The following is a 27,722-nucleotide window of genomic DNA, read 5'->3' as shown; positions in this document are numbered from 1 at the left end:
GTAAAGCAGGCTTTGTAGCTAGGCTGCTGTTGCCTTCACGTACCTCTCCAAACAGCGAATTTTAAGGACGAAAAAACACAAAAAACACGTCTTTATTTGCCTTTGTGTGAAGAGTAACAGCGAAATGTTCCTTGTCACAGTGCTGTTTGACTGGCCCGGTAAAGGTTGTATGACATGTAACATATGAAGAGTCATAACACAAATGAAAGGAGAGGGACGATTGGTTAGCCAGCAAAGAGATGCAGGAGTGAATTGTGGATACATATTGTAGATTTTACTCTCTCACTTTTAAGCCACAAATTATACAGCTAAGAAAAAAAAAATAATTAAAACACCAGAAAACGAATAACGTGAAATAAATGGAAGACAGAAAACTGTTTAAGCTCCTGTTTGTTTCTTGGATAGTTCTAGAAGTTTGCATTTTTGTGTGTGTGTGTGTGGGGGGGGGGGGGGGGGGGGGTCTTTCATTTCTCATTCTTGTGCTGAAGTTGGATTCCGCGTGGTTTTCTCACGGGCTGTGTCTGACACCCGCCATTTCCTGCGACACTTAAACGCATCACCGATAGATGGAGATAAAACTGCGCCTTTTCTGCACTTTTTTTGCTGAAGTTTTCCTTCTAAGCGTGCGGCGCTGACGCTAAAGAGAAGCTGCAGACACCGAGGCGACGCTTATAATTGACAGATCCGCGGCCGTGAACGCGGCTGTGCGCGCATCAGAGAGCTAATTAGGATTTCAGTATAAAAAAGGCCGCAGTCGGGACAGCTCGGCCTGTCCTGCCGCTGATGTCGGAGAGCTGAAGGTACAGAGGTGCACCCCAGCATGCACTCGCTCTGATCCCAAACAAGCGGATGGGATTTGGGGATTTCGCCCACGCTGCACTCTTCACGCTTTTGCTTTGTGAACGCATTGAAACTCCAACGAGGACACTGATGTTTCTGGAGACTTTAATGGCTCTGGGCTCGACCTAAAGAGGCTGCTGCTGCCTTTATGGGACGGTGAAGCTATCCTCATTTATTTTATTTTAATTTATTTCTTTTGTTTGTTTTCTAAACTGGTATCCACACTGCTGGTTCAGAGGGAAAAGCTTCGATTTCTTGGCCGGGTTGTTTTGGTTCTCTGACGGGGAGGAAGGTGAAGAGTTTTTGGGGTAAGTGCAGAAGCAGTGACCTGCTGGAGGACACGCATGTACTGGTCAGATACACCCGTGCTGTGGTGCTTTTAGAAGAGTGTGTGCAGATCTTGTCACACTCTATTTCCTGTTGCACCAGAGGAGTTTTTCCGTATTTAAAGCCTGCTCTGCGTGTCTGTGGGGCTGGTTTAAACTGTCTGACGCGTCGGGGAAGAAATAAAAATCAGGTGTCACCCTCTAGAATTTGAGATGATATCATTTAGTCCCCATTGTGGAAGTCCGTGGTCTTACAGGATGGCAGCTCGGGTGGATTTATGTAACCGTGGGGCTTTACCAATCTGCTTACATTAATTATAAGGTTACAACATCCTCTCCTTTAATGGGACACGTTTTGTAATTTGATCTCCAAGTTGTGTTCAAGAGCAGAAAAAAGCACGGTTTGCCGCTGCTTTCAGCTGATTATCTGCGCTGCCTTCATCACCACCACCATCATCATCGGTGCGCTTTTTTGGCTGCAGATCTCGGTCAGATTTGTGTGTGTGTGTGTGTGTGTGTGTGTGTGTGTGTGTGTGTGTGTGTGTGTGTGTGTGTGTGTGTGTGTGTGTGTGTGTGTGTGTGTTTATAATGCCACGTGAACAGGCGACAAAAACACAGCGAAAGGACGGATTTCATAACGTCCACGCGCATTCTGCCTGCACCTCTTGAAGGAAGCTGCAATATTGTGTTTACATGCATCATCATCATCATCATCAGCCGCCCTCGTGGTGAAGCAATATCGCCCCTCAGGGTTTGTTACAACACGACAGTCCTCACGATACAGTTCATTATTATTGTTATGAAACACTTTAAAAATAAACAAAAGGAGAAACATGAAATGTTGTTTAAGGTAAGCGCGCCCACGACGCCAGGAGCGGAAGGGTAAGAAGAGGACAAGCTGTACTATTTAATATGAGACCTTTGTTAATGTTTGGTGTGATCATTCGTGGCGTCCTGTTCCAGATGTGATGTCCAGTGACAGGATGATGCAGCGCTGACACATAAACAGCGCAGCAGCAGCAGCTGCAGGAGGAGGAGGAGGGTGAGGAGGAAGGCTGCTGTTTTTGTGCCTCTTATTCCATAAAAACATCTTCATCACGTGACAGAGCATTGAAGGAACCTGCTGGTCTTTGTCACAGTGGTAGGCTTTGTTTTATCGCCTATGTTGTTGCCTCTTAGAAAAACGACCGTTAATTATTTCGTTATTACTCAGTTATGACGTTTCCGGATGATGTAAGTCTGACTGTTTAGTTGTAAAGAACATGAAAACAATCATTTTCTTAGTTCTATTTGGTTAACTCACAGATTCATTATTATTGATCTTGAAATAATTAATCATCGGGGTGATTGGAGGGAACGCAAACGCATCATCTTCTTCATTTAACTCGAAGATCCGCAGGTGGGGAACCGAGCTGCACACACACGAGTGTGTCTGATTTTTATTTTGCTTTGTGTGTGAAGTAGAGGACAGAATCCAGATTCATATTCTCATCTTGTATTTATTTACACATCCGGGTGTCTGCGCGCTCCCACCTCCCTTTTGTGGTGCGTTCAAGCCGCATGGGAAATAATCTCGACAGTAAAAACAATAACATGTAGGGGGGGTGTTCTCCCTCCTTTGTGTGGTCTCCAAGCAGAAATATGCGATTGTCTTTTCTGGGAAATAAGTAGATGACAGTCTGTCACAGCAGAAACACAGACATCTAAAGAGTGATACAAGGAAACCGTGATAATGCCATTTATGACCAATTTCAGACTCGCAAAGAGAAAAACTCTGGCTGAACATGTGGGTGGAAGACTCTGGGAACATTTTGTTTTATAAAACCAAATTAAGCAGCATAAATCCATCCACAAAAACAATTTCTACTAATCATTTAAACAACGATTTAACAATGTAACCTAAATAACAAGAAAAAAATTGAGGCACCAATTTTCATGGCTCTGCAGTTATCTCCACTGGCATGCAGCCTGCCTCCTTTACCTCTCACACAGTCCAGCAAAAACCTCTGACTGCCTCTGGCATGTTTGGAGGGGACCAAATTTGTGCTTCTTTAGCTTGCTAGCTGTCATGTCTCATAGATGTTGTTGCACTTTGGCACATATTCCAGCTGAAGCCATATGCCAGATGGCTTTCTGCTGGTATTGAGCTAAAATAAGAAAGTGATTCTTTCCCTGTCCAAGCAAAAGTCAAATCTGATCCTTTCTGTGTGGTGTTTGCGTGTCCACTCCAGGCATTTCGGCTTCCTCCCATGGTCCAAAAGCATGTTAGGTTAATTGGTGATTGGAAATTGGTTGTAAACTGCCTGAAGGCAAGGATAAGCTCCACCTTCCACATGACTCTGAAGTGGATAAGCAGGATAAGAATAAAGCAAGGATGGATCGTTGACTAAAAATTCCAAGTATGGCTTTCCAAAAGGATCCAAAAGCATTTAAAGTTTCAAAAGAAATCTTGTAAATATGGATATAAATACTAATTAGTGGAAATCACATTTTTAAAAAATAGTCGAAAATACTTTGGTAATCTAAAGTAAATGAAGTACAAATGTACCAGTAAACAAAGACAAATATTTACAAGATTAAAGTTTACAAATAAACTTTAAAACAGAGTTGTGCTTTTTATAAAATAAGAGTTCTCAAAGGGTGGATTTAAAGAGAATGGCAGGCATTAAAATCGCACAAACACACCATTTTACCTTGAATTGCGCTCTTAATCTGGAATCCATCTTTCCCAAGGGAGCCTGAAGGCAGCACAGGTATCTATTGGTCAGCTGGGCTGTTAATCAAAGCTCACGCTCCCTCCCACGTGGTGACGTCCTCGTAAAGTAACCAGGCCAGTCCATTGCGCACACAAAAGGCACAACAAAAGCCCGTGTGGGGAAAAATGAGAACCGTCATCACCCAAAGGAGGCAACAATAAGTTCCCATCTGGCAGCATCACCCATGGACCAGAGCCTGGGACGCCGACAATCATTTCTTTAAGTCCAAAAAGCAACAAGAAGTGCAAAAACCCCCAACAACAACACCTCTCTGTCTCTTCCTCCAGCAAGCAGTTTTCCACCGAGCTGCGCTCTGCTCAGATCTGATCCAGGTGGTGAGTACAGCAGCAGCTGAAGCGCCGTTTGCCTAAAAACTGAAAGAAAGCAGCAGCCGAGGTTCTGTGTGCGCTGGATTCAGAGACAGCGCCAGGCTCAGAAAAACAAACAATGAAAGCAGACAGCAACACTGTTGCGCCTGAGCTGGCGTCGTGCTCTTTGTTGGGCATAAACAAATTTAGAAGAGGAGCAGGAGGAATTGGGAGGGCTGCAAACGCGTCTAACGGTCAGATTAACTGCTTTGGATCGTAAGACTTTCAGCGAAAACGCATGTTATCGGCTTGTTTTGGTTGGACTCAGTGATGAAGGGAGCGAGTCTTTTGTCTGGACACTCTTCCTGTTAGTGGTTACCAGAGACGCACACTGTGCTGCCTCTTTGTTTTCACTTTGCTCAGTGCGAATGTCAGCTGTTACCTGTCCTCTCCACTCACATTGCCACCCTTTTAAAATATCTTTCTGCTTTTAATTTTTTAAAAGCAGAAAGATATTTTTGTTTAATTAAAAAACAGAAGCAGAAGGTGAGATGGCAGGCGATGGAGTGCATGGACACAATAGGAGGAGGAGACAATGTTGCAGGATTCAAAGCGTCGTGTTTAAAGTGTTTTATCAGCACTTTTATCTGCAAAACTCCAGAAATGTTAAAGTTTCATCAAAGAAACAGAACATGTGGTTTAAATGGCCTGAAGTCAGCAACTTGGCTTATAAAGTGTGTGTGCGTGCGTTTGTGTTTACCTTCATTGTGTACGTGCCACTGGGGTTAAACTGAGCTAGTTCAGAGGGGATTTTGTCCTTTTCATGCAGGGATTAGGCCTCGGCACCTGTGCAGATTATACTGTATGTATGTATGTAAACGTGGCTCTCTGCGTGGGGCCTCTGTGGGCCAGAGTGTGTCTGCATGTCAGGTTTTTACCTGGCTGATTGTGTGTGTGTTTTTGTGTATGCATACGTATATATTCGTGTGTTTGTGTTTGCAGAGCAGCCATGCTTCATGCTGCTTCCTGTTGAGTTGCGGAAGTTCCTTTGTTTTCTGTCTGGCTGCTGGCTTCTGTCTCGGTGCTGCTCTTCCTGTTGCGGCACATTGAGCTCAATTGGAAACTTCTCGAGCCTTTTTAATTGTTTTCCCTCGCAGGGCCGCAGGGTTATTGTTTTGAGGGGATTTCTGTCTAACGGGGCAACCTTTGCTATGCAGAGATTATATTAAGAGAGGCGTGTGGTGGATTTTTCCTTCACTTAGCAACTCTTGAGAGATAAAAGTGAAAGTCTGAGAGTTTGGGTGTACAATGTGCTGGTTGGTGTTTGAATGGGGAAATATGATCCACAGAGTCGGATTCACCGTATATTTCAGTCAACATGGGAAATGTGAGCCAGAGAATTTGCAAACTTCAGGAATCCTCACGCTCTGGTTTCATAGGGGGCGCTGGTGAGCCCGAAAATATAAACATTTCATATTCTTCATCCAGTTTTCAACATGATTTTAATAGGCCAGGGTGAGAGAGGGAAACACATCTCTGTGGGTATCAGGAACCTCACAGCACCATGGGTCCCTTTACATCATCGGCCATTTTTATTTGGGAGAATTTTGGCTTCCCTGCAAGAAAAACAGAAGTGTGTGAATGTCATTTCATACCCGTTTGGAGGTGTTGTTGATATGCATTTGTCTCAGTCATTTAGCACAATTTACCACCATTTATGGAGGATGAGCTCACGATGCGCCCCCTACTGCACCCCAACCTGAACTGCAATCACATTGCAATGGGACAAACAGGAAGGGGAATGCATGTCCTGGATCTATAAAGGCACCGTTTGTAACATCTATGTAGCCATTAACTGTGTTTATCCATCCAATTATGGTAACCATGCCAACCCAACTGACATTCACAGTTTAGTCAGATGACGTTAAAGCTGTGTAGTTTTGGGAAATCTAATCTAAAGTCCTCAAGATTTATCAAGATCCAGCCGGGTGTGTTTACCACGGTTAATTTTATCTCCCTTAACCTAGTAACCTTAGTTAACCCGATTAGCATTCCGTTAGCCCTGCATGTTTAGGGGCTGAGGACTTTGACTCTCTGGTAAAGTTACTGCGTGTTGCTCATTTCCTGAAAGTCAGTAGTTCAGCAGAAAAAGGCTTAAAAAAATCCATATGAGGGAAGATGCACTTTGTAAATCAGTAACAAAGTTAAACACAAGCAGGCAAAGATGACTTTTCTCAGCTGTCGGTGGAAACTTAATCAGCGCTAAAAGCACAGCAAATATCAGGCGTGCATTCAACAGGTGTCCAGAAACTCGACACCAGTGTTCAGGTGCTCTGCGCCTCCTGGCTGCTGATACACTGCTGCAAATCAATACATGTACCTTCAATCAGTCAATCAATCAGTCCGTCACCTTTAGCACCTTCAATCAGCGTGTGCTCTTCACATGCAGCAACCAGTAAAATAGAAAATGACACAAAATATGATTTTTAAAAATGAATACAATGCTATTTTTAGCACCATGCACAGCAGTGAATGTTTGTCTGCAGAGCTGAACAGTGAGTGGGTCTGAATGTGTTCAAATCGAATTCTGCGTGAGTTCCACTGCACCTTTAAAAGTTACAGCAGTGATTCATTTATTTTGTGTAAATGTGGAGAAATGCCTCAGTAAATAAAAATGTGTTTTCTGGCCTGGCTACAATGCACAAACCTAACGATTAATCATGATTATTCTGAGAAGTTTAAAGGTCAGGACACCGAGTGGGTGGGGCTTTGCATTAGCTCTTCGTGGGTTTACTCGTTGCAGTTTAGTTTGCAATGTTTAGCTTCAGGTTAGTTTTATTTTCTGAATTTTATAAAAGTGCGGGTTTTACTAAGGGCCAAGATACGATGCTCACAATAGCAAAATGCAACAGTTTGTGAAGGAAGTTGAGTCACAGTCCGGTGGACATCCCAGTAATCACAGACTCCAAAGCCTCGTGAGGCTGGTTGTGTCACAAACCCGACCACACTGGGGGGAAAACTAAAACTAAGAACACTTCCTCAGTTTTTCTATTTGCTTTTAGTTTGGCGAGCACAAAATATCCTCTCATTTTATTCTTTTATCCAAGTCTGTTTGTGGGATGTTTTCAACACCTACTTTTAGTCTTTTCTTGATTTAGATTCAGTCCAGGATCACAGCCTTGGTGTCTGGGATGGGGCTTGTTCAGGCATGTCCGTGGAAGTTTGAAATCTGGGAAAAAGTCTGCATGCTGTTTGGATCTGGTTTAATAATTAAATGCATTTTAAAACATTCTTGCAAAGACCTTTGCAAACTTTTGTGATCATATTTATTCATTTTAACAAATGTGGGGACACAGTTTGCTGTGGGAGACCCCTGCCAACACAGACTTCTGATTGTGTATGGAGAAGCGATATGTGTGGTGGTGCTGTTAGCAGAAAGCAAAAGATGGAGCAAACCAAATCAAAGGAGGCAGAGGGGGAGAGATCGATTACACTGAGCTTATTTAGGCTCGGTTTCTAGCCTGCACAGGTGCGCTTAAATGAATCTAACAACTCCCCCTACCTGCACAGTCCCACAGGAAGCGCAGAGTAACCGTAGCAGTGTGAAAGTAACATCTGCATGTCAGTGCAGTTCCAGGAGCCGACGAGTCCCCGCAGGACATTACATCCTAACGAGATCATCAATGTCACTCACTTCACCTGCAAGTGGTTTTAATGTTGTGGCAGATCTGTGCAGGTCTGTCACTCCGGGCTCTCTTTTTTTTTTCTTTTTGAGGTTAAAAAAATTCCACATATGCATTTTTATGTGAGCATTAATCTCTTATTGGTCAGCTGGGAGTCGCATGCTTGCAAACAGGAGTAGGAGGAGGAGAAGGAAGACTCCACGTGGGTGGATGTTTAGCATCTGTGTAGATCTGCAGACGTGTTTTTCGTGAACCCCTTTCAAAGCTCGCACCTATTATCGGGCCTCTGTTTCATTGTCTCAGCAGCTGTGCTGGTGTGCAGTTTTTACTGCGGCGCTGCAGGCGCCTGCTTTCACTTTTACCTCTGAAACCTTTGCAGACAGTCGTGCCTCTTTCTTCTTTAAACGCCACGTTCCAAGATAAGGCCAAGAGATGTGACTAATGGTATCCTTTGACATAAAATCCCAGAAAGTTGATTCATATAAACAAACGTTTCATCAGTCAGCCAAGTTCATTCCAGACTGAAGAAATCACTCGGCTGAGTGATGCAACACTTCTCCTACTGAAAACACTGCCTGGATCGTTCGGCGTGCATTAACATACTTTGACGTCAAGTGTCCAACAAAAATGATTATGAGCCATTTGTTCGTGTAAATTAATGACATGAGAGGAAAACCTATCGAGCTACTTGAAAAACTGACATCTGAGCAGCATTTCCTTAAGTTTCTACAGGCACAAGAGTTGGTGCCGAGTTTTAGATTCGAAATCCTGTATATTTTTGTCTTTTGAACGATTTTTGTTTCTCCTGAGAAATTCCTCTGACTTATCTCCAAGCTGCTGATCTCTTCTCGCATCTTTCAGTCTAAAGAGACAAAATGAAGACAGGCTGGTTTCTATCATGTGCTGTGAAGAAGAAAATAGTTTGAGAGCAGGTGAAACGTGTTATGTGGCTTCTGACTCGTTGTCATATTAAGTTACATAACCATGCAGCCGTGTTGGTCGGGGACAACATGCGACTGTAATCACTTAATAGATGTTTCTAATCAAATGATTGCTCCAGTGAACGAGCTGTTTATATTGGAAATGCAATTAAGCTCACGAGCGCTATAAATAGGAAGTGCGGAACGTGCCGCTCACCACATCATCTCTTTCCTTTTCCCACTTATCCGCAGGTTTGATTTTCTCCCGTGGTGTCTGTGTGGAGCGTGCCACACACCCACTCCACAACAACGACGGCTTTTGCTTGCATCTTCCAGTGTTTCTTCTGTCAGCAAGTCCAGCAGAGCTGCAACTCTTCCAGTGCCAGCCCTGACACCAGCGAGGAGCCCTGCCCCACTGACATGGTGAAGATGACCAAGTCTAAGACCTTCCAGGCTTACCTGCCGTCCTGCCACCGCACCTACAGCTGCATTCACTGCCGAGCACATCTGGCCAACCACGACGAGCTCATCTCAAAGGTATGACGGCTCCACACGAGCTCGCTCGTCCCTGCCCTTCGTATAAAGCCACCCTGCAGCACTTCACATGACTTCAGCTGCTCTGTTTTATTTATGGGGGAAGGAAAGCTTCAGGGTTTTGCACTTGTCTCACAAATCTCACAGCAGCTACCCTTGGTGCCATCCCGAAGGTCAACTAGAGAGAAATATTACATTAGTGCAGCGTGCTTAAAACACCCTGATCAGCAGCGAGTGTTGGCCCTCTCCTTAGAGCTATAAATAAAAGCTGCGAGTGTCGGCCCATTCTGTAAGCTATAAATAAGCGTGGATAACGTGATGTAGTCGAAGAAGCAAATGTAGGTTACTGTGGCACAGTAAACTGTTTTTAGCCATACTGTCTGTTTGAAGACACGTCATGACGTGAGAGCAGAACAGAGAATTAATCTGAGCGAGCGCCAGCAGGCTGCTCCGCGCCGCACACTCGTGTTTGTTTGACTACTATGGTGACCAGCATGCCGCAGGAACTTCTCGTAATCTGCCGTGCTCGCCTGAGCTGACAGAAAATTTTAGTTATATAAAATCTAAAATGCGAGTTTGGAAGAGCTACGAGACAGGAGTCTGTCGATAAATGGGTCTCTCGAATCCCATAAACTGGCCTCGCTTCCTGAGCTCATAGCCTGAAGCCGGTGTGGAAGTGCATAAACCTGCAGTGTTCACGAAGGCCAGCAGGGGGCGAGACATTCAGTTGCAGGGTGAGTCCACCTTGTTATTGACAAACCGTTACCGTATGAGTGTGAGGTGTCCTTTAATTGATCGCATCTGGTTTCAAAAAGCTACCATGGCGATGGCCGAAATGTGTGATGTCACTATCGCTATGTCCGTCTTTAATATACAGTCTATGGTTGAGCGTTCTTTAGCATAGTGACTAGCGCAGTTCACTCTGTTATAACCTAATGTTGTGGTATTAAATGTATGTTTTACAACCAAATATTTACTTTCAGCCAGCTCAGCGAGCGGGCGTGCTCACGTGAATTTTGGGAGCTTTTGTTTTTTTTCTATTGTTCCTTCAAAATAAGAGCTCAGCTGCCTCGTGTTAGGAATAAGGTGGATCGTGTGCTTTAAAGCCTTAACAATGTGCTACAAGAGATTCACTGTGCAGTATTTTATAGACTGTATATCAAAAATGGTGTCACCTGCTGTGAAGGCTCAAGCTTTAGCATTGTTGATGCCGCCATGTTTATTTTTCCTTCTTTGGAGCTGGCGATGAAACCACCTTTAACCAAAACGTGGTTATCCATAACATGTGTCACATAACTTCATTATAAATACTTCTGAAGGCACAAACAGCACAAACATGCTGAGGAGGTTCAGTGACTCAGTCAGATTACCTAAAGGCTCACAGGCTGCGAGTGGCTTTACCCGTCTGTGTCACAATCCACCTGTTACTCAAAGTGGGTCACCTCCTAGTATTGCATAACTTAAACAGCTGACATGTGTAAATAAAAACCTTACGGGTGTCATTGAGGGGAAACTGAAACTGCTGCGTGTTTGTTTAATATCAGGCTCTATGCTGTGCATTTAGGCTGTTAATCCTGGCAGTGCAATTGGGATTGACTCGCTTTTTGACACTTCATTTCTAACCCTGACTCTTGAGCCCTAATCAGTGGAGATTTTAAATAAGTGATCCTCACTAGATGGAACTGAATTAGAAGCACAAGCAACACGCATGTGAATTTGTAAAGTTAGAGCTCTGAAAGTGTTTGTGCTGATTTATGCAGCTCACGGTTAAAATCGAGCTCTGATAATTATGCAGACTTATCTGCAGATCAAAATGAATGGCATGTTTTCCTTAGTAACCATGAGGATGACTTTCTCAGGCAGTCATATTTGACAGCATGCTCGTTATATTTTGTGGTGAATAAATATGTCTAAACTGTGAAATCCCACTCAGCAATATCTGATATCAGTTCTGGCAAATGACACAGATGAAATTTTATGTGATGCTCAACTTGCTGCATCTCCACAGCTCGTGTACCTGTTCGCTCGGGCGTCTGCGTCTTGTTACTGCCCATAAATTCTCCGAGGCTGGGATGCTGGGCGGGGCTGCTATTATCACTGACGCTGCTCGAGCATGAAAGAGCTGGTCGCTCTATTAAAGTGTTACTGCTGTGGCTATTTATGCTTCTGTGGCTGTTTTTGAGTTAAAAACGTCAAAGCTGAAAGAGCCGCTTTGGTTCGCTGAGCATCTTTGGTAACCTCGTACGTGCTTTGAAAATCTGAGATGGAAAAATCAAGACAGTCGAGCTTCGTATCTGCGCCGCTGGCCTGGGGACGTGTTTTTGTTTGTGTTAGCTCATATCGTATATTGTCATGATGTAGATAAGTGTGGCTTTAAAGAGCTGCATATTGCAAAATGTCAGAGATAATGTCTTCAGATTCCATAATCTCCATGAACAAAAGTTTTAAATAAGTCAATGCATGGATGGCAACACTTTAGAAAGCCACAAAAATCATTCAATCTCAGACGTTCATTGACTGAAAGTTTGAGGCTGATGAGCATGAAAACCTCAGCGCTCTTCTACTCACCTTACCTGTCATCGCTGGGCTGGTGTGACTAATATTCCTGTGATTGTGCTTTTCATTCTGACTTTACCCTTTTTTTAAGGTAAATTACCTTCATCATCATCCACTCCTGTCGAGTACGAACAGCGTAAAGGTGCTGGTAGAAATGATGTGTCACTCGTTGAATCCAGTGTTGCCGTCAGACTATTGTCAGAGAAATTCATCTCCGCGAGTCTGTGACCTGAAGCGAATCTAGACGACACATTATTATAAGCGTCATAAAGTGTCCGACGGTGCCAGTCTGGATTTAAAGTCGGGAATCTCAGGGAAAATCTCTGAAAACGCGAATATTAGGACCACTAATTTCCGCACAGTTTTCACAGTACCTGGTGGTGGGACTGGTTTTCAACTGGTCGCTGGTATCAACTCGTGACCCCTCCTCTGTGATGTGTCTGTGGAGTCAAATGTCTGCGTAGTCCTGTGGAAAAAAGCCTCAGTATTAACTTCCCATCATAAATGACTGCTGATCGTTTTGTTGCTGCCTGCACATAAATCCTGTCTTCACTAATGATCAATTCTAGCAGAGACCAAACCAAGCAAAAAACCTCATTTTACAGTCAGAGCGCACAGCAGGACGCTGAAGATTCAGCCAATTTCCCAAAATGAAATTGTCCTGCCAGGGCTGGTCATTCATCAGCCCACAGAGAGTGACAAATGTGAACCTGAGTCAAATACAAAGAGCTCTGTGGCCCCTTAAAGTCTGTTTATTACACGATTTCTGTATCGAAGTCCACGCTGGCATTTGGGGGCACAAACGCGCAAAAGTGTGAAAGCGTCGCTTTAATGCCGGTCGTGAATCGGCAGCTGGAGGGGAAAGTTTCAGAACTGTGAGATGAAGCAGAGCAGAAGTGGTGACCTTTACGTGTTACGACGGCGTGCTCCTCTGCGTTAAGGCCTTCCCGAGCGCTAAGCTGATTATTTAAATGGAAAAGTTGATCAATCTGAGCTTGGATCGACTGTGTGGAGGCTGCGCTGCTGTAATGACCTCACGTACGTCATGTGGTACTCACTTGGAAAAAACTGAAACCAAGTACAGTCGAGTAAGGGCTGGCATTTATTTTTACATTAAACATAAAGTATGGATTTCCACGTAACATATTTGACATAAGATAAAACAAAAACAACAACATGAAATCCGACATACCTGATAAAAAAGGTAAAAGAAAGAAAGACCTCCAAGTAAATAATTTGCCCACTCCAGCTCCGACGACCAAATACAAACAGTGGGGGAAGAGGGTTAGCTCAACCCACCACAGCTCCCAAGCTAGCAAGGAGTATATATTCATGCTAGCATTTATGGCGCCTAAAACACATTTATGATACACACATACTACACACTTATAACATCTTACAAAAACAGGCTTAATAATGACAATAACTGAATTAAAATCGCAATCAGAAACATCCAGGTGGCTAAATATGCATTATATGTGTGTTTTAAAGTGTTGGAAAGAAATGACACCCACCTCTCCCACAGGGGAATTGTAGAAAAGGGGAGAGGCAAAAGGGGTACACTGTATTTATAGGATTGCACCAAAGAAGAAGAAGAAAAGAATGAGGAGGGGCTCTAACTGATAATGAACATAACTACAGGCTTGGAGGTCCTAAAAGTCAGGTATAAAAGGAGCAGTTTGGGAGTTTAGAGCACATTTTGGGTAATTATAACAATGTGATTTATGACCCTGATACATGGGTACTACTGGAACAGCTATAACATTACCACTGGCCCCTATGTCAAAAATCCAGTGTTTAAAAATTCTACATATATGTGCTAATTCTCTCCTGAAGCAAATGCTGATAACTCTGTTTGTTGGTGCAAGCACAACAGCACGCTCAGTGAAAAGCTTTACCAGCAGCCTCTCAGAAGGTTCGGAGGCCTCGAGGTGGTAAGTTTGGAGTTGCAAAGTCTGCACAACGACAATTTCACTGGGTTTTAATTTTTAACGAGTGTCATAAATCATGAATGGATGTGCCTTTGGCCTGAGAGAGGGGGGGGGTGTCCTCATTTATCTGCGCCTCACTTAACCTGTCGTGAGCCATGTCAGATATGTGGATTTATCTCCACGCGCAGCAAAGACTGTGACAGGGGAGAAAGGAGGTTTTATGCAGTGAAGGTTTATTGGATCCTGCGCGGGGAAATTAAATTGTTGCTCCAGCAAAGTTGAACTGAAACCGGGTGGCTGTGGGTGGTGGTGGTGGGGGGGGGGATAAAGCAATAAATGAAGAGAAGTTTAGCCGATGTGGCTCATGCAAATAACCTTCAGTTTATCAGCAGAAGAAAAATGTAGAGGGAAACATGATTCATTCATGGGATGTTATTTAAATCGAGGCACCATTGCTTGCTCTTGTAATTAATACATTTCTTTCGCGCTTTTGCAAATAGGAAGTCGATCGTGGAAGAAAAAGCTATTAAATGTAACTTTTATGACACGGCTCATCCTCAATGGTCAAAGCTGGATTTAAAAAAAACGTTTAGTTTTCATTACGATGGATGAAAGTGAAGCTGAAACAATAATAACTGCCCTGTTGCTCAGTCATTCTCTTATCAGCGGCTCCTTGTTTACCATCAAGTAGCAGCTTGTTGTAATCTCCTCCATAACCTCTCGCTCAGTTGACACAGCGGCTGATGACGGCCGATCGGTGACTTACTGGATCAGGGCCGGTCCGCATGCTTTGAGGTCAGTTTGACTTTCTCTGTGTGACTTGGAGAAGACGAGCATGTAGCAGGGAACGGAACAAATGCTTTTACACACTCTTGGCTGCGATGGGCCGTCTCCGATTCAAACGGTGCCAAAACTAGAGGTCAGCTGCTGTTTTCCAGAGCAAAGTTCCCAGAGAGCTCTTTTTAAGGAAAATATGCAATACTGTGTGTTACTGAGTACAGGCCTGTGTGGTTAAGGTGCTGCTGAATCTGATCAGGCGTAATTTTGCATTGAAATGTCAGCCAAAAGAAGCCGCCTGTTTGCCTTTTGAAATATTTAATCTGCAGTTACACCAGCACTGCACGGCTCGAATGGCCGGTGTGGCAAATGTCTCACCGCGGTCATGTGTTATTATGAGCATCAAACCCACGTTTCCTGTGCTGCAGTCATTCTTCTTGATGTTGCCTCCCGTGTGACAAACTGTTAGATGGAAGCAACACAATAATGACGGTCAGAGCGGGAGGAGCTGAAGGTGTTGAAGGTTGTTGAGCCTGTCTGCTGGCTTTATTAAAGTCACGCCACATTGTTTCTCAGTGTTCCTCAGAGATGACACTGGAGCAGGAATGCTGGAAAACCAGCAGCACCAGAGCGCTTCTGTCTGGGAGCTGATTTATGACTTCACATTAGCCACGTCCGTGCTGGCCTTTGTTTGGTTTGTGGGCTTTATTTCCATGGGAATAAATTAAACCTGTCTTGTTTTCTCATGAATTATTGAGGAATCAAACCGCAGACATCCTGCTGCTGTGTTTACTAACATATAACCAGAGATGGTGTTGCTGTGGTTAAAGCTGAGAGGCGATGTTTGCGTCAGACTGCAGTCAGAAACGCCAACGCGCTTTAAAATGCCCCGCGCTGTTGTGACAAGTGCAAACGATTCAAGTAACAATTAGCCGACCAGCAAACTGGTGAATAATTACATTTGTTTAACTGGTCAGGAACACCAAGGCAACATTCACGAAACTCCCCGAACAATAACCGAGCTGGTTGGTGGTTTATGATGTTAAATAGTTATATACGGCCATAAAAATCTCTATTCTCCATCTGTTTCTTAGGAACGCGATTAGTTGGCAGTGCTAAACAGTTCCCAGTACACCACTGGAGTAAAGAGTGAAGTCACTGGGTTGTGTTGCTGTGTTTACTGGACTAATGCGACTGATGACGGACGACCTCTTTAAGCCAAACAATCCACGTCTATAATAATTGGATTTCATTAAGAGCGCTTCCTCGGACAGGCTGTTCTTCTCCGGCAGGTTTCAATGCTTAAAATGAGGCTCTTTGCCCCTATTCTGCCTTCATAACACTAATATCTATGTAGCATGTTTTTTTTTTTCTGTAAATCCTGACCTGAAGTGCACATAATATTTTTATTTTTCCCCCCAACTCACTTCATTGTTAGTTTTAATTAAAAAAGGTAAAAGGCGTCCAGAGAGATCAGATGCTACAAAAGGCTGCGTGCACTTCATTTGGATGCAGATATTTCAGCTGAAGTTCAATTAGCAGCCTTTCATCGGGGTAAGTGTCAAAAGGGTTTCTCAAGGCCGCCGTGCATGTGCTTCCTCCTGCAGCCTCGCAGGAGATAATTTCACAATCGTAGCTCCTGCAGTTCAAGCGCCGCATAATTAATACAGAAAGCAATCAGAACACGGCCAGAAAAACTGCAAATGTCAGGAAAACCTGCGACGCAGCGCAGCAGTAAATGTATTTTGTTGCATAATGCTGCCACGTGGACTCACAGCCACAGTAACAGACGCTTTGCCTCCTTCATACGAGTGCAGGAATGCATTTTCAGTCTTTTTCTATTGTTTGAGAAATTGCAATTGAATGATTTTATTTTTAAAGTAGAGATGTCTCTCAAAATAGGGCAACATACGATTATGTCTTTGACCACCAGTATGTCACCTAAAGTAGTATAATCCATGTAACTGTAGAGAGGCTAATTTTGAGGATAATTATCAATAACATGAGTGCTGATTTAAATTTCCTAGCAATCATTTCAAAATAAAATAACCATCGTAGTTACAAAATAAAAGTTCTGCCCATGCTCAACATCACCTGAACCCCTTGTTTGACTTTTGAGCTAAAGAAAGTTTGTATTCAGCAGTTTTTTAAATATTGTCATGTGATTCAAAATGATGAAAAAGCTTTGAAACCTGCGAGTGACTCGACCCGCAGGCCTCCTGTTCTCAGGTCCAGCTTACGACGGTGACGTCAGGGAGCAGAGCGCTGACGGATGTGACCGTTTAATATGTTTCCAAAATTTCATTTCAAGTGTTGTTAGATCACATCAGGACCCCTCCGAATGTTCTCCTTGCAGCACTCTGATTGGTGTTTCTCGCTCCGCTTTATGTGGAAGCGTCGTTGTTTATTGTTGACCCGGTTGTGATCTTTGTTGATGGATAAAAAACACAAACGTGCATTTTAATGTCTGATTTCACACAAATGCATCGTACTGTGAAAACATCCATCTGGAAATCATTCTTAATATCTCGATATTGATTGTTGACCGTACCTCACACTGATCTATTAATAAACTCCTCTTTCTGCGCCACACCTCGCTGCCATGTGTGTGTTCAGTCCAAGGCGGCATCGCTGGACCTCAGCATCGAGCCTTCTAAGCCGATTATGTTACTCAGGAGAAGATGACACCGTAGTCTGGTGTTTTCCACTGCATGGTGCCAAGGACCGCTCGCCTTGTCCATGTTTGATTTTCATCTCGAGTGAAAGTATCTCGCACCGGTAGTGCGTTATGTGGGGTTTTTTCATTGTACGTGGTCTAAGCAGAGGAGAAAGTAGTTCCTGAGCCCTGTTTAAAAACAAAAACACAAAGGGAAGTGTTGGAGGAGATCTGCAGGTTCTGACAGATTTCTCTCCATCGCTGCAGCCTGGGTGCTGGAAATCCCCTGAGTCAGGTATAAAAAAGAAGAGTGGGGGAAAAATGTTTCGTTACCGAGCTTGTGCACAGAGTCTTCGAGGCATGCCAGGCAGCGAGGGAAGATGCAGATGGAGCAGCCTGAAAGAGAGGATTAACCTGAGCACATGGACCAGAAGGAAGTATGGCAGGCACAGTGGCCTCCCCCCTCCCGCTTCAGCCACTAAACTAAATATGTTTATTACCCCAGCCCTGAGTGGAGATGGTGATGTATGTTTTTTATGGTGGAAACCTGATGAAAATGTTTGAGGCAGTCTTGGGATTGATGTGCATCAGCATCAGTTAATGTGCAGATTATATGTTTCATAGAACACTGATGATGCATTTAAATCACTTGTACGGCTGTTTATCAATTAAAAGAGGAATTAATCAAACAAATGCAATATTTATAATATTTTATGTCTGTTTATTTCCTGGGCTGATTCCTGCAAACTGCTGCAGCAAAGCATGCAAAGTAAATAAACATATTTAAGCTGGATTTTAAGTTTGCCAGCAAACATGTTCCTCGGGAAATGATGCTAGATTGTTGCTGTAGGATATATATCTATTTTATATTTATATTACAGCAGACAACTTTTTAAATGTATTTCTCACTGTTCTGATTGAGTTGAGGCTAAAACTGTGCCGATATCCAGGCCTGACTTGTTACAGTTCCTAAGCTCTGATTCTATGGTCTGTTTTTGTCACTGATTTGTTAACATGAAGGGCAGCTAGACAATCAATGACACGGTTTAATTTCAGTCAACACCTTCAACCCAAACACGCTGAACACAAGACGCGCAGGCACAAAATCTGATCGGACACGTGTTGTTGTTGTCATCCTGAGCACGCAGCTTCTTTTCAGCATCGCTGTCGCTTCATATTTTTATCAGATGCGGGTTACAGATAGCGATACGGCATCCTGAAATCAGAGCAGCGGTTAAGAGCAGAGCGTGAAGGCCTGCAGTGTGAACGTGGTCCTGGAGCGGGAGGATGCCGCCCGAATACTGACGAGGAGGCTGAGTGTCTCATTCAGCACCTTGGCCTCGTCCCACCCATCGGGCTGATGGAAGTCCCTCTAATGGATTGATCGCACTTTTCATTTCTCACCATTAACAGACGCAGCTCCTTTTTCGTCTTTCTTTTTTAAACCATCTTTAACTGGAAGTTTGCCTGTGACAGAGAAGTCAGTTTAATATTGCTCTTCTTTCTCTCTTCTTTAAAAAAAACTCCATTTGACCAGGAAGGTTTTGTTGAACCTTTTCGCAGCAACATCAGCGGTGATGTTTAGCGGTGATTGTCTCACTTATAGACAAAAGTCCTCACCTACAGTACATCCATCGCACCTGTGGGTTACAGACAATTTCAGTTTTATTTTAATGGCATCACTTCACAACAAAAACGATCTCATGGAGAGAGAGAAAGCCCCAATGATTCAACAATCCCATATCTGCAAACACTTGGTGACAGTGGGAAGAAAGAACGGCATATTAAGAGAGGCAAACAAAACTGGATGCCTCTAAGAGGATCACAAACCTTTAGATGACCAGATATCCTGTAATGATCACGCCAAGAGTGCAACATGGAAAAAGGACTAAAACTTTAAATGCGTCCACTCGCAGGAAAACGTTGAGTGGGAACACTGGAGTGTGTCTCAAATATTTGGATGAGCCACAACATTTCAGGAAAGATGAGATAAAAGTTTTAAAGCCTCGTCCTGACTGTGCAGCACGGCGGAGGAATCATCGTGGTTCAGCGCTGCTTTTGAACCAATGAATGCAAAAGTTTAGCAAGGTTCACAGGCGGGTTTGGGTAATGCAACAACACAGAGACTCAAAGCAGCAAGTAAACCAAAAACTGCAGTTTCAAATAAGAAAACTGAGGTTTGGAGGGATGACATGAAAAGGACAATTTCTTCTATAATCAAGTTCAAACTGCGTCTCATTAGTTCATGTTGAAGTTTCACATAAGCTCTGATATGTCCCGTCGGAGCATATCTGTGAGTGAACGCTACAGGACTTATAATAAAACAGAAGCCAACACAAACTCTACAAACACCAGATCTACTTTCCTTACAAACGCTGTCTAACTGAATTTATACAGAGCCTTGGGATTTAAGAAGATTAAGTTGGAGCTGAGCTTCACCTGCAACAGCCAACATCTGTTCAAACAGATGGTAAAAGTTGACCTCAGCGTGTTTGTTATAAGAGCTCTGAGTTAATCTCTTTTCTTTCCTTTTTTTTAAACACAAGTGTTTGTTTCACAGCTTCTCTTTCATTTTTATGGCGTCATTTTAAGAAGAAACGCCAGTGACACAGCACACTCACTGCTCTCACGGTGGATTTGTGTATCGTGTGTTTGGCTGAAGGAGAAGATTTCTGTGTGCGAGGTCTTGTTCCCTTTAGTCCCATGTGGTCAACAGGATATTCAGGGATTTTGAGATTTGCTTTGTAGAATTTATTTCTTGGGAACAAGCGTTTTAAAACAAGTGTGATTGCAGCAGCTTAAAGAAATGAGTTTGGTAACCACACTCCAGTTTTTGTCATGTTTTATTAAGCAGCAAAAAAACAAGCTGTGTGAATATTTCCAGCTGGTATCTGATTCTTGCTGCATGGTTAAACAGTCAACAGAGCAGTCCCTGGGATGTCTAGCTGGACCGCTGGTAGGCTGGAGGACGCTTGGGTTGCCGCCTGTCTCCCAAAGCTACTATCCAAATTTCTTTCTCTCTTTTTTTCTTTTTAATCTTGTAGGATTTTCTGTTGCTAATGTTTTAGTGAATGTTGCAGCAGCTCGAGAAAAAAACACAAGCAAAGTAAAAATAGACTGTGGGAAACAGATAAGGGCAGCAAGAGATGGAGCCTTTTGCCAGTTGTTCAGCTGATGGCGAGCCACAGAGCAGCACAGATATGACAGAGTAACCCGCCACCCTCTCTGGCCTAAACGCTGCCGAGGACTTGTTGTTAACTCCACGGGGACCGACCCAGTTCCCTCTCGCAGCTAAAGGTCGCATGTCTTGTGGCGCTGGACTGCACTGCATGTGTGCATAGATTTCCCTTCAAACACAAACACCAAAGTTAAGGATGTGACAGTAAGAGTTCTGCAGAGAGAAGGGTTTCCTTTTTTGCACCTCAAATTTGTTGCTGGGACGAACTGCTAACGTCTGAAATTCAACTTTGCCGGTTTGGACAGATGCTGGGCAGTTAAAGATGTCCCCCGGGCCTCAGTGCTGGTTGTGGCTGTGGTCAGTGAAGGAGGCAGCTGGTGCTCCTATTAGGCGGTATTAGCTCAGCGCCCTCAACCGCAACAACAAATGTATCTGCCACACTCATTTGCAATGGAAAAAGCAAAGCCGATCGAGGCCTGTCGCCCAGCCTGGGATGACGGGACCAGAGGATGGAAGCCTGGCAGGCTCTGTTGTCACTCACTGTGACGGCTTTACTGCGCTCTGTTTACATTTTACAGAACAGTCGTGTGTATGTTTAATGGCAGGCAAATAGCAGGATAGTAAAAAAGGCCAGTTTTCTTTTTATTACCTCCAACAGCAATCAGGGCTACATATGTGAGTGAGTGTACCCTCCAGTATTACTGAAACAGCCCCAACAATTGGCCACTCCCCTGTAAACAAACTTGGTGACTGTGGGGAGAAAGAACTCCCTCCCGGTCAGCAGCAGGCGTCGGCTGTCCCTCAGGGACCTGCTGGAGCGACACTACCATAAGTTGTTTGTGCAAGCATCTTCTTAGGACCTATAGTCAGATTTTAAGTTTAAGCGACCTCTAGTGGCTCTGTGTGGAAATGCAGTAACATGTGCACTATGTGCGTTAACTTTAAACATTGTGGATTTGCTTTTTATTCTTTTTAAGATTGTGTCTCTATTTTAAACCAACTCCTGATCTGTAGCATACTACTGTAAAGTATTAATTTTGAATTATCAATGTAAAATTCTCTTTAATTGTGTCTTTGGTTTATTTTTGGCAGATGCTATCAGACTCACATCTGCTAACGGCTAAACGTGTCATGCCGATATAATATGAACCTGGGTAGTTCTGTCTGTGATAGTCCCACTTCCCACAGGTAAGGCATAGCAAGCTTTATCTGCCTCGACAATAATGGGAACCATGATTTACTAAATGAACACGATGTTATATTAAATGCAACATGGAACTAGTGATTGAGCCTATAAAGTAATCTGGAAAGTATTTACTGAGCTCATGGAGGAAGTGAGAATCAGGCCTGTTTTCCCATAGATTACTATACAACCAGACATCTTTGCAACAATAGGAATCACCCCTGCTGGACATTTGAATGACTGCAAGTTTAAGGCACTTTCTTGTTTGCTTCACGTTCTCTCTGTAAACAGCTCAGCAGGCTCATCTGTGCTACTCTCAGACAAAACCTGCCGCTGTCATTGGTTTGTTCTCATCATTTCTGTAAATGAAGACTGAAACACCCCAAAAATGTTATTTGAGTACTTGACTCAAAGTTTCTTTTGTTTGCAGCAGCATGTAAAGCGCTATACAAATACAGGCCATTTACCATGAACACATAGGACCCCCGGTTACCCACATCATCCTTCTCTGCAGAGACATTTTTAATTCCAGCCTCATAAGGAAGGCTGTGTTTGATTTGCCTCAAGGAATCCCTGCTTATGCTATTTTCAGGGATGTAAACATAACAGTTCCTGTCTAACGAGAAAACTCCACGGGGTGCGTTTAATAAAACTGATGCAGGGTTTTCAGCTCATTTTGGGGGTGATGACGATGATTAAAGTAGTTATTATTAGCTGTGTGTGTGCGGGTGTGTGAATCCCTGTTAAACTGCAGCAGTCCTCAGACATCAGTCTTCTATCAACTGCTGTGAAAGCTGCTTTGTTGTTCAGCAGATGCACTGAATACCTGGAGCTGCATGTCAACAGTGGAGCTTGAAATGTTGAGATTGCAGGCGGAAAAACTGTAAAAATGTGACTCATTAGATTTTTACCTTGATTTTATATGATCCATTTATTCAAAACAAACTTTCATCTGTTTCCTCATAGCCCTACTTGTACTTTAATACTCTACTTTTGAGTAGAGTATTGACCTCTTCTTACATGACTGTCCATGCAGTACTTAGCAGAAACTGAAGTTTGTGAATACTGAGTCATTGTTTATGTGGTCTAATGTTTTTACTGCTCTCACGTCCACATTATTCATAGACCTGTCTGTGTTGTTTATCTGCTCAGGCTTCTGCATTTTTGAGCCTCATTTTATTCCTTACCTGCAGCCAAACTTGTGCAGGACTGTTGATAAGGTGGAAGAACAAGAATGCACAGCAGTCGAGGGGGGAGAAGCACCCCGGGGCGTCAGATGCTGACATTCTTGAACTCAGCGGTGCGGCGCAGCTCTTTAATGTCAACTTACATGATGTCTTTTTCTCTCTCTCTGGTTTCAGTCATTTCAAGGCAGTCAAGGAAGAGCCTATCTGTTTAATTCAGTGTAAGTATGAATCTCACACCTCCAGCTCACCCTCCTTGTTTCTCATATAAGCAGTCTGACCTATAGCTTAGTTTGGCTTTAAAACACAGTTCAGTTATCTGAATTCTTCTTTCACTCCACTTTGCTTTCAACATTTGCCACTTTCATCAGTTGAAACACCATGTTAGCTGATGAAATGTTGAAAGCACTTTCTTCTTAACTGCACAGGCCAAAATTTTGAACTGAAAGAGGAACGATCACCTCCACTAACCCCGTTCACTTCTGCAGAATTTGCCGGAGTAGCCATTTACAGTTATTTTGATAAGTTCTACTCAGCACATGCTTTATGCACGCACATAATCACTGTTCAGGAAAAGCACACTTAAAGCAACCCATCCTTTAATTAATAGTTCCCACCCCCATGTCCTCATAGATGCACACATTCCAGTGATGAAGGTTCATAGGAGGAAATGTTGTGCCGGGATGCTTCTTTGTACACCTGCATCTTATCAGTGCACTGCTGCAGCCAGAGCTGTTAGCATGAGATGCACATAAATTTTCATGCTCTCGGAGCATGGATCTGTCATGCATGCAGACTGCACCACAGTTGGCTTACAAACACCTCCTTTAGGTGGCCTCTGTGGGTTCATAAAATGATATTGCATGCCAGAAAATTTAACTACAAACACTCAAAGGAACTGCAGATTTCTGGCACCATAGTGACTCAGAAACAGTCTGGTTCCAGTTTGCAGCAGCCAAGCCCAGCAAGCGCTGATTTATTTGGTGTTTTGCAGGTCAAAATAATTGTAGTTTTCAGTTTAGATCACACACACGACCAGTTCAGCTTTTGCACTATTTCTAATCATGTTTTAATGAGTCCAGTCATTAATTTATCATTTGACCTGGAAACAAACAAATCATTTCTTACCGGTAAACACAGGACGAACTTCCATTCTTTCAGAGTTTCAGTCCGTGCTGCAGAAAAAGCTGGTTAGCATTCATCTCTTTGAACCTGAGAGCAAGTTTTACCGGTCTATTTCTTGGTTGGTTGGTTTTTGGGACTCTGCTTTCAGTCTTAATGAACCGCGCAGAAGCCGCCCCCCGCTCTGCCCCCCAGAGCCCCGAGACATTTTGAGACAGTGTTGCTTTTCAGCAGCTTCGTGCCACCCGACTCTGAATTACATTGTTTCACCTGTCACAATGAATCGAATGAGAGAAGCAGTCTACGAGCGTCTGAATAAATGATTCCGAACAATGTGAAAGCAACCGAACCCCTGAGACGAAGCTTATGGTGCGCTGCAGGTAAAAAGACATTTAGGCTGAAAAACAGAAACATTTGTGGTGGAGGGAAAAAAACTAAAGGTTTGCAGACATCTACCGGTTGCTTGGTTACATATAATAATTTCAAAAGGAGTGTGTTTCTTATGACGTGTTCGTTTAATTAAAACGCCACTCAAACTTCTCTGCAGCGCAGCGTTTTTAAAGGGCCAGTTCACCACAAAAAGCAGTCCAGTCAGTCTGCCTGGATTGTTTTGCTGTGAGTTATCAGACGTGTCTGCCTTTCTCCTCATGAGGCTGAGCATCAGGCGCTTTTCTTTCTTGTGTCTACATCTGCCAACAAATCCAAGCGTGCAGCTCGCTGACAGTACAGGTCAGCCGAGGTAGACGTGAATGTTTACATATTCTCACACCGTCACAGGTTGCTGCACCTCTGCGCGGCAATACCAGTTCGTCAGCAAATTAAGTAAGACGCCAAGGTTCGTGGTATTTTCAAGGAAAGGCTGACGTCTGTAGAGCTGATGTGTCCCTACCTGGTAAATTTAAAGCAGAGGATTTAACAACACAACAAAGATTTTGGGGGCAAACTAAGAGCAAAGTGTCAGCGTCGAGTCATTCTTAACACGTTTATCTTTGCGTTGCTTTCACTCCTGAAACTTTCTGCAAGAAAATAAGATTCGGTCTATACAAAATGGTTTAGGTAGATTTAGGCGCGATCGTGGCTCAAGAGTTGGCAGTTCGTCTTGTAACTGGAAGGTTGCCGGTTCGAGCCCCGGCTCTGACAGTCTCGGTCGTTGTGTCCTTGGGCAAGACACTTCACCCGTTGCCTACTGGTGGTGGTCAGAGGGCCCGGTGGCGCCCCAGGGCAGCTGTGGCTTGCCATCGCCAGTGCGTGAATGTGTGGATGACTGAATGTAGTGTAAAGCGCTTTGGGGTCCTTGGGACTAAGTAAAGCGCTGTACAAATACAGGCCATTTACCATATTTAATCACAGGGCCTCTATTTATGCTCTGCTTTAATTTCCTTGACCCTTGTGACCTTTCCTGATCTCCCTGCCTTCCTTACAGGGTGAATGTCGGCTGCGGGCCAGCAGAGGAGCGGGTTCTCCTCACAGGTTTACATGCTGTGGCTGATATCTACTGTGAAAACTGTAAAACCACCCTTGGTTGGAAATATGTAAGTAATTTGCTATTTAAACTTTCCCCGTCTGTCTTGATGGATCACTTAAGGCTGCTGCTTTGTTGTTTTGCATCTGTGTGGTTTTTCTAGTTTCTGAGAGAACACATTATGCTGTTACAGGTCAGAAGAACGAGGTTGCTCTCATTAAAGCAATGCTCATTAAAGAAACTGTGACACTTTTTCTTTTTTTAAATACTCAGGTTTTTGTTTGGGCTCAGAGATTGAACACTCTGTGGTATCCAAGTGTGCAAGATAATTACAGTGCCGAAAGGTTGGCTGCAGACAGCCAGGCTGGTACCTCTGAGAGTCTACAGTGATTAAATGTCAGGCCGTTTTGAAGAGGCTTGTCCTGGTAATTGTGTGAAAAGAGTATAGAAGGGTGTAAAATAACTGAACACGGTATAAAGACAGGGACTCACTTAAAGCTGCTGCTTCAGTGACAAAAACAATTAGAGATTCTCTGAAAAGCCCTGCAAGCAAAGCAGAGCAGGACTGGTTTACAAGGCAAACCAGGCTGAGCAAATATTCACAGAAGCAGACTCGCACGAGTCTCCCGGAGCTCAGCAGGGCCGGGACACATGCCGGAAATCATACAGCACTTAACGAGATGCACTGCCGGTCTGGAAGTTTAGACCTTTGAACGAAGCGATCTGGACACCGGAGGAAATATTTCTCATATTTCTCTCTGCATCTCTCAAAGCCCTGCTGTTCTCTGACGGTGATGTGATAGATGGTGATAGTGCTACATCAATGTGTTCATCTTGGATGCTTGAATGCTGCCTCTACGCTTCCCATGTTCTCCATATAAAAAAGGGCTGGGACAAAATCGCCAGTCTTTCTGTCTTTTTGTGTGTTTTTATAACTATTTTAAAACAAAAAACGGAAGATGTAAGCGTGCCAGATTTTAGCAAAGCTGCTAATTTACATCAGCAGTCCCTGCAGAGCACGTTAGTCTATATGATGCACCGGTGATGGTTACAAAGATGCACCGATATAGGAGAAAAGTAAAGTGAGCACAGATGAGCCACTGAGATATGAAGAGCAGCTGTTTATTGCTCTTTTTCCACTTGTATTCCCACTGTCACTCGTTTTGTTTGATAATGTGTTTTTCTTTTTCCTGACTGATTCTCTGATGTTTTTCCTCTTTTAACAGGAGCACGCGTTTGAAAGCAGTCAAAAGTACAAAGAGGGAAAGTTCATCATCGAGCTGGCTCACATGATCAAGGACAACGGGTGGGAGTGACGCTCCGCCTCTCCGTTTGTTTTTCTTGTTTTTGTTGTTGTTTTTCTGACCTGGGAATGCTCTTTATCGAACTACAGGGGGAGGGCGCTCGTCCGGCCCTCCCTCCACCAGCCCCCACACTTTCCTAACAGTTAAAAAAATCAAACACCTCCACCTTCCCGCCTTCTCCACGTGCACACGCACCCACCTGCTCATTGTGAAAGTGAACAAACGGCGACCGCCGAGTGGAGCGACTCGTTGAAAAACGACGTCATGTGAGTCCCGCCGTTACTTCCCCAGAGCTTTTGGGATCGACCCCGCCCACTCTCAACCCGCCGCCGCCCCACCGAAACACGCTTACAAGTGATTGTGGTGACGTGTCGACCACTATGCGAAGGAAGAGAGAGACTTCACCGAGAGGACGTTTCTTTCTTTTCTTGATGGATGACTTTGGTTATTTTAATGTTATTTGCTTCAGTTTTAACGTCGGGTTTGGTAAAGATTTGGTTTGGCAGCCGATGGATGTTACTGGTTAGCATTATATTTTATTTCCCTGTCAAGTCTGTGTTTATTCATTTTGTCGGCTTGGTGTATCTCTGCCTCTAGCTGAGCATGCTTTTCTTTGCTAATGTCCAAATGAGTAATCAGGGATGGGTGAGGAGCAGAGGGGGAAAGGGAGTTTATCGTAGTTGCAAATATGTAGCAGCATCTTGCTTTCTTTCTTTTTTTCTTTTTTAAAGAGGCAAAGAATGAGTTTGCAGTATTGTGGAATTTTATACCTGATATTTTTCTGTTTTTACCCTTTTTTTCAACTTTCTTTTTCCCTCTTTCTGGTACTTTTCAGCACCCAAAAGCATTGAAAGCAGCACCTAGTATTCGTTTGACATAAATGGGTATATATATACGTATACATAGATCTATAGATACATATTTGTAGTGTTTGGCTAATTGCGATTGTGGCTGGTCCCAGTTTGCAGCAGTACCACGAGTGAAAGACGAAAAAGGAGCAGA

The 27,722-nt window shown here is 43.6% G+C and overlaps 1 protein-coding gene and 1 long non-coding RNA gene across 4 annotated transcripts; one reads left to right on the top strand and one right to left on the bottom strand.

Annotated features, from left to right (window-relative positions):
- The first annotated feature begins 542 nt into the window (after window positions 1–542).
- On the top strand, window positions 543–27,099 carry ypel1 (yippee-like 1). Of its 3 annotated transcripts, XM_080893758.1 has the most exons (6): window positions 543–1,148; window positions 2,130–2,307; window positions 9,086–9,370; window positions 23,010–23,053; window positions 25,378–25,486; window positions 26,643–27,099. In XM_080893758.1, the coding sequence occupies exons 3-6, from the start codon at window positions 9,254–9,256 to the stop codon at window positions 26,730–26,732; spliced, it is 360 nt and encodes a 119-aa protein (XP_080749884.1). In that variant the 5' UTR covers window positions 543–1,148; window positions 2,130–2,307; window positions 9,086–9,253; the 3' UTR covers window positions 26,733–27,099. The 3 variants fall into 3 exon arrangements, with proteins under 3 accessions (XP_080749884.1, XP_080749883.1, XP_080749882.1); XM_080893757.1 differs by lacking the exon at window positions 2,130–2,307; XM_080893756.1 differs by lacking the exons at window positions 543–1,148; window positions 2,130–2,307 and adding an exon at window positions 4,019–4,257.
- LOC308403957 lies at window positions 4,264–14,142 on the bottom strand. The gene is made up of 3 exons (XR_013973016.1): window positions 12,298–14,142; window positions 12,024–12,163; window positions 4,264–5,846 (listed from the first exon to the last, which is right to left on the bottom strand). It is a non-coding gene; the product is annotated as an uncharacterized lncRNA (long non-coding RNA).
- Window positions 27,100–27,722: the final 623 nt, after the last annotated feature.

The sequence above is a fragment of the Rhamphochromis sp. 'chilingali' genome (assembly GCF_963969265.1).
Source record: "Rhamphochromis sp. 'chilingali' genome assembly, chromosome: 10".
Taxonomy (NCBI): domain Eukaryota; kingdom Metazoa; phylum Chordata; class Actinopteri; order Cichliformes; family Cichlidae; genus Rhamphochromis; species Rhamphochromis sp. 'chilingali'.
The sequence above is the reverse complement of the archived record's forward strand: the minus strand, read 5'-3'. Positions and strand labels throughout refer to the sequence as shown.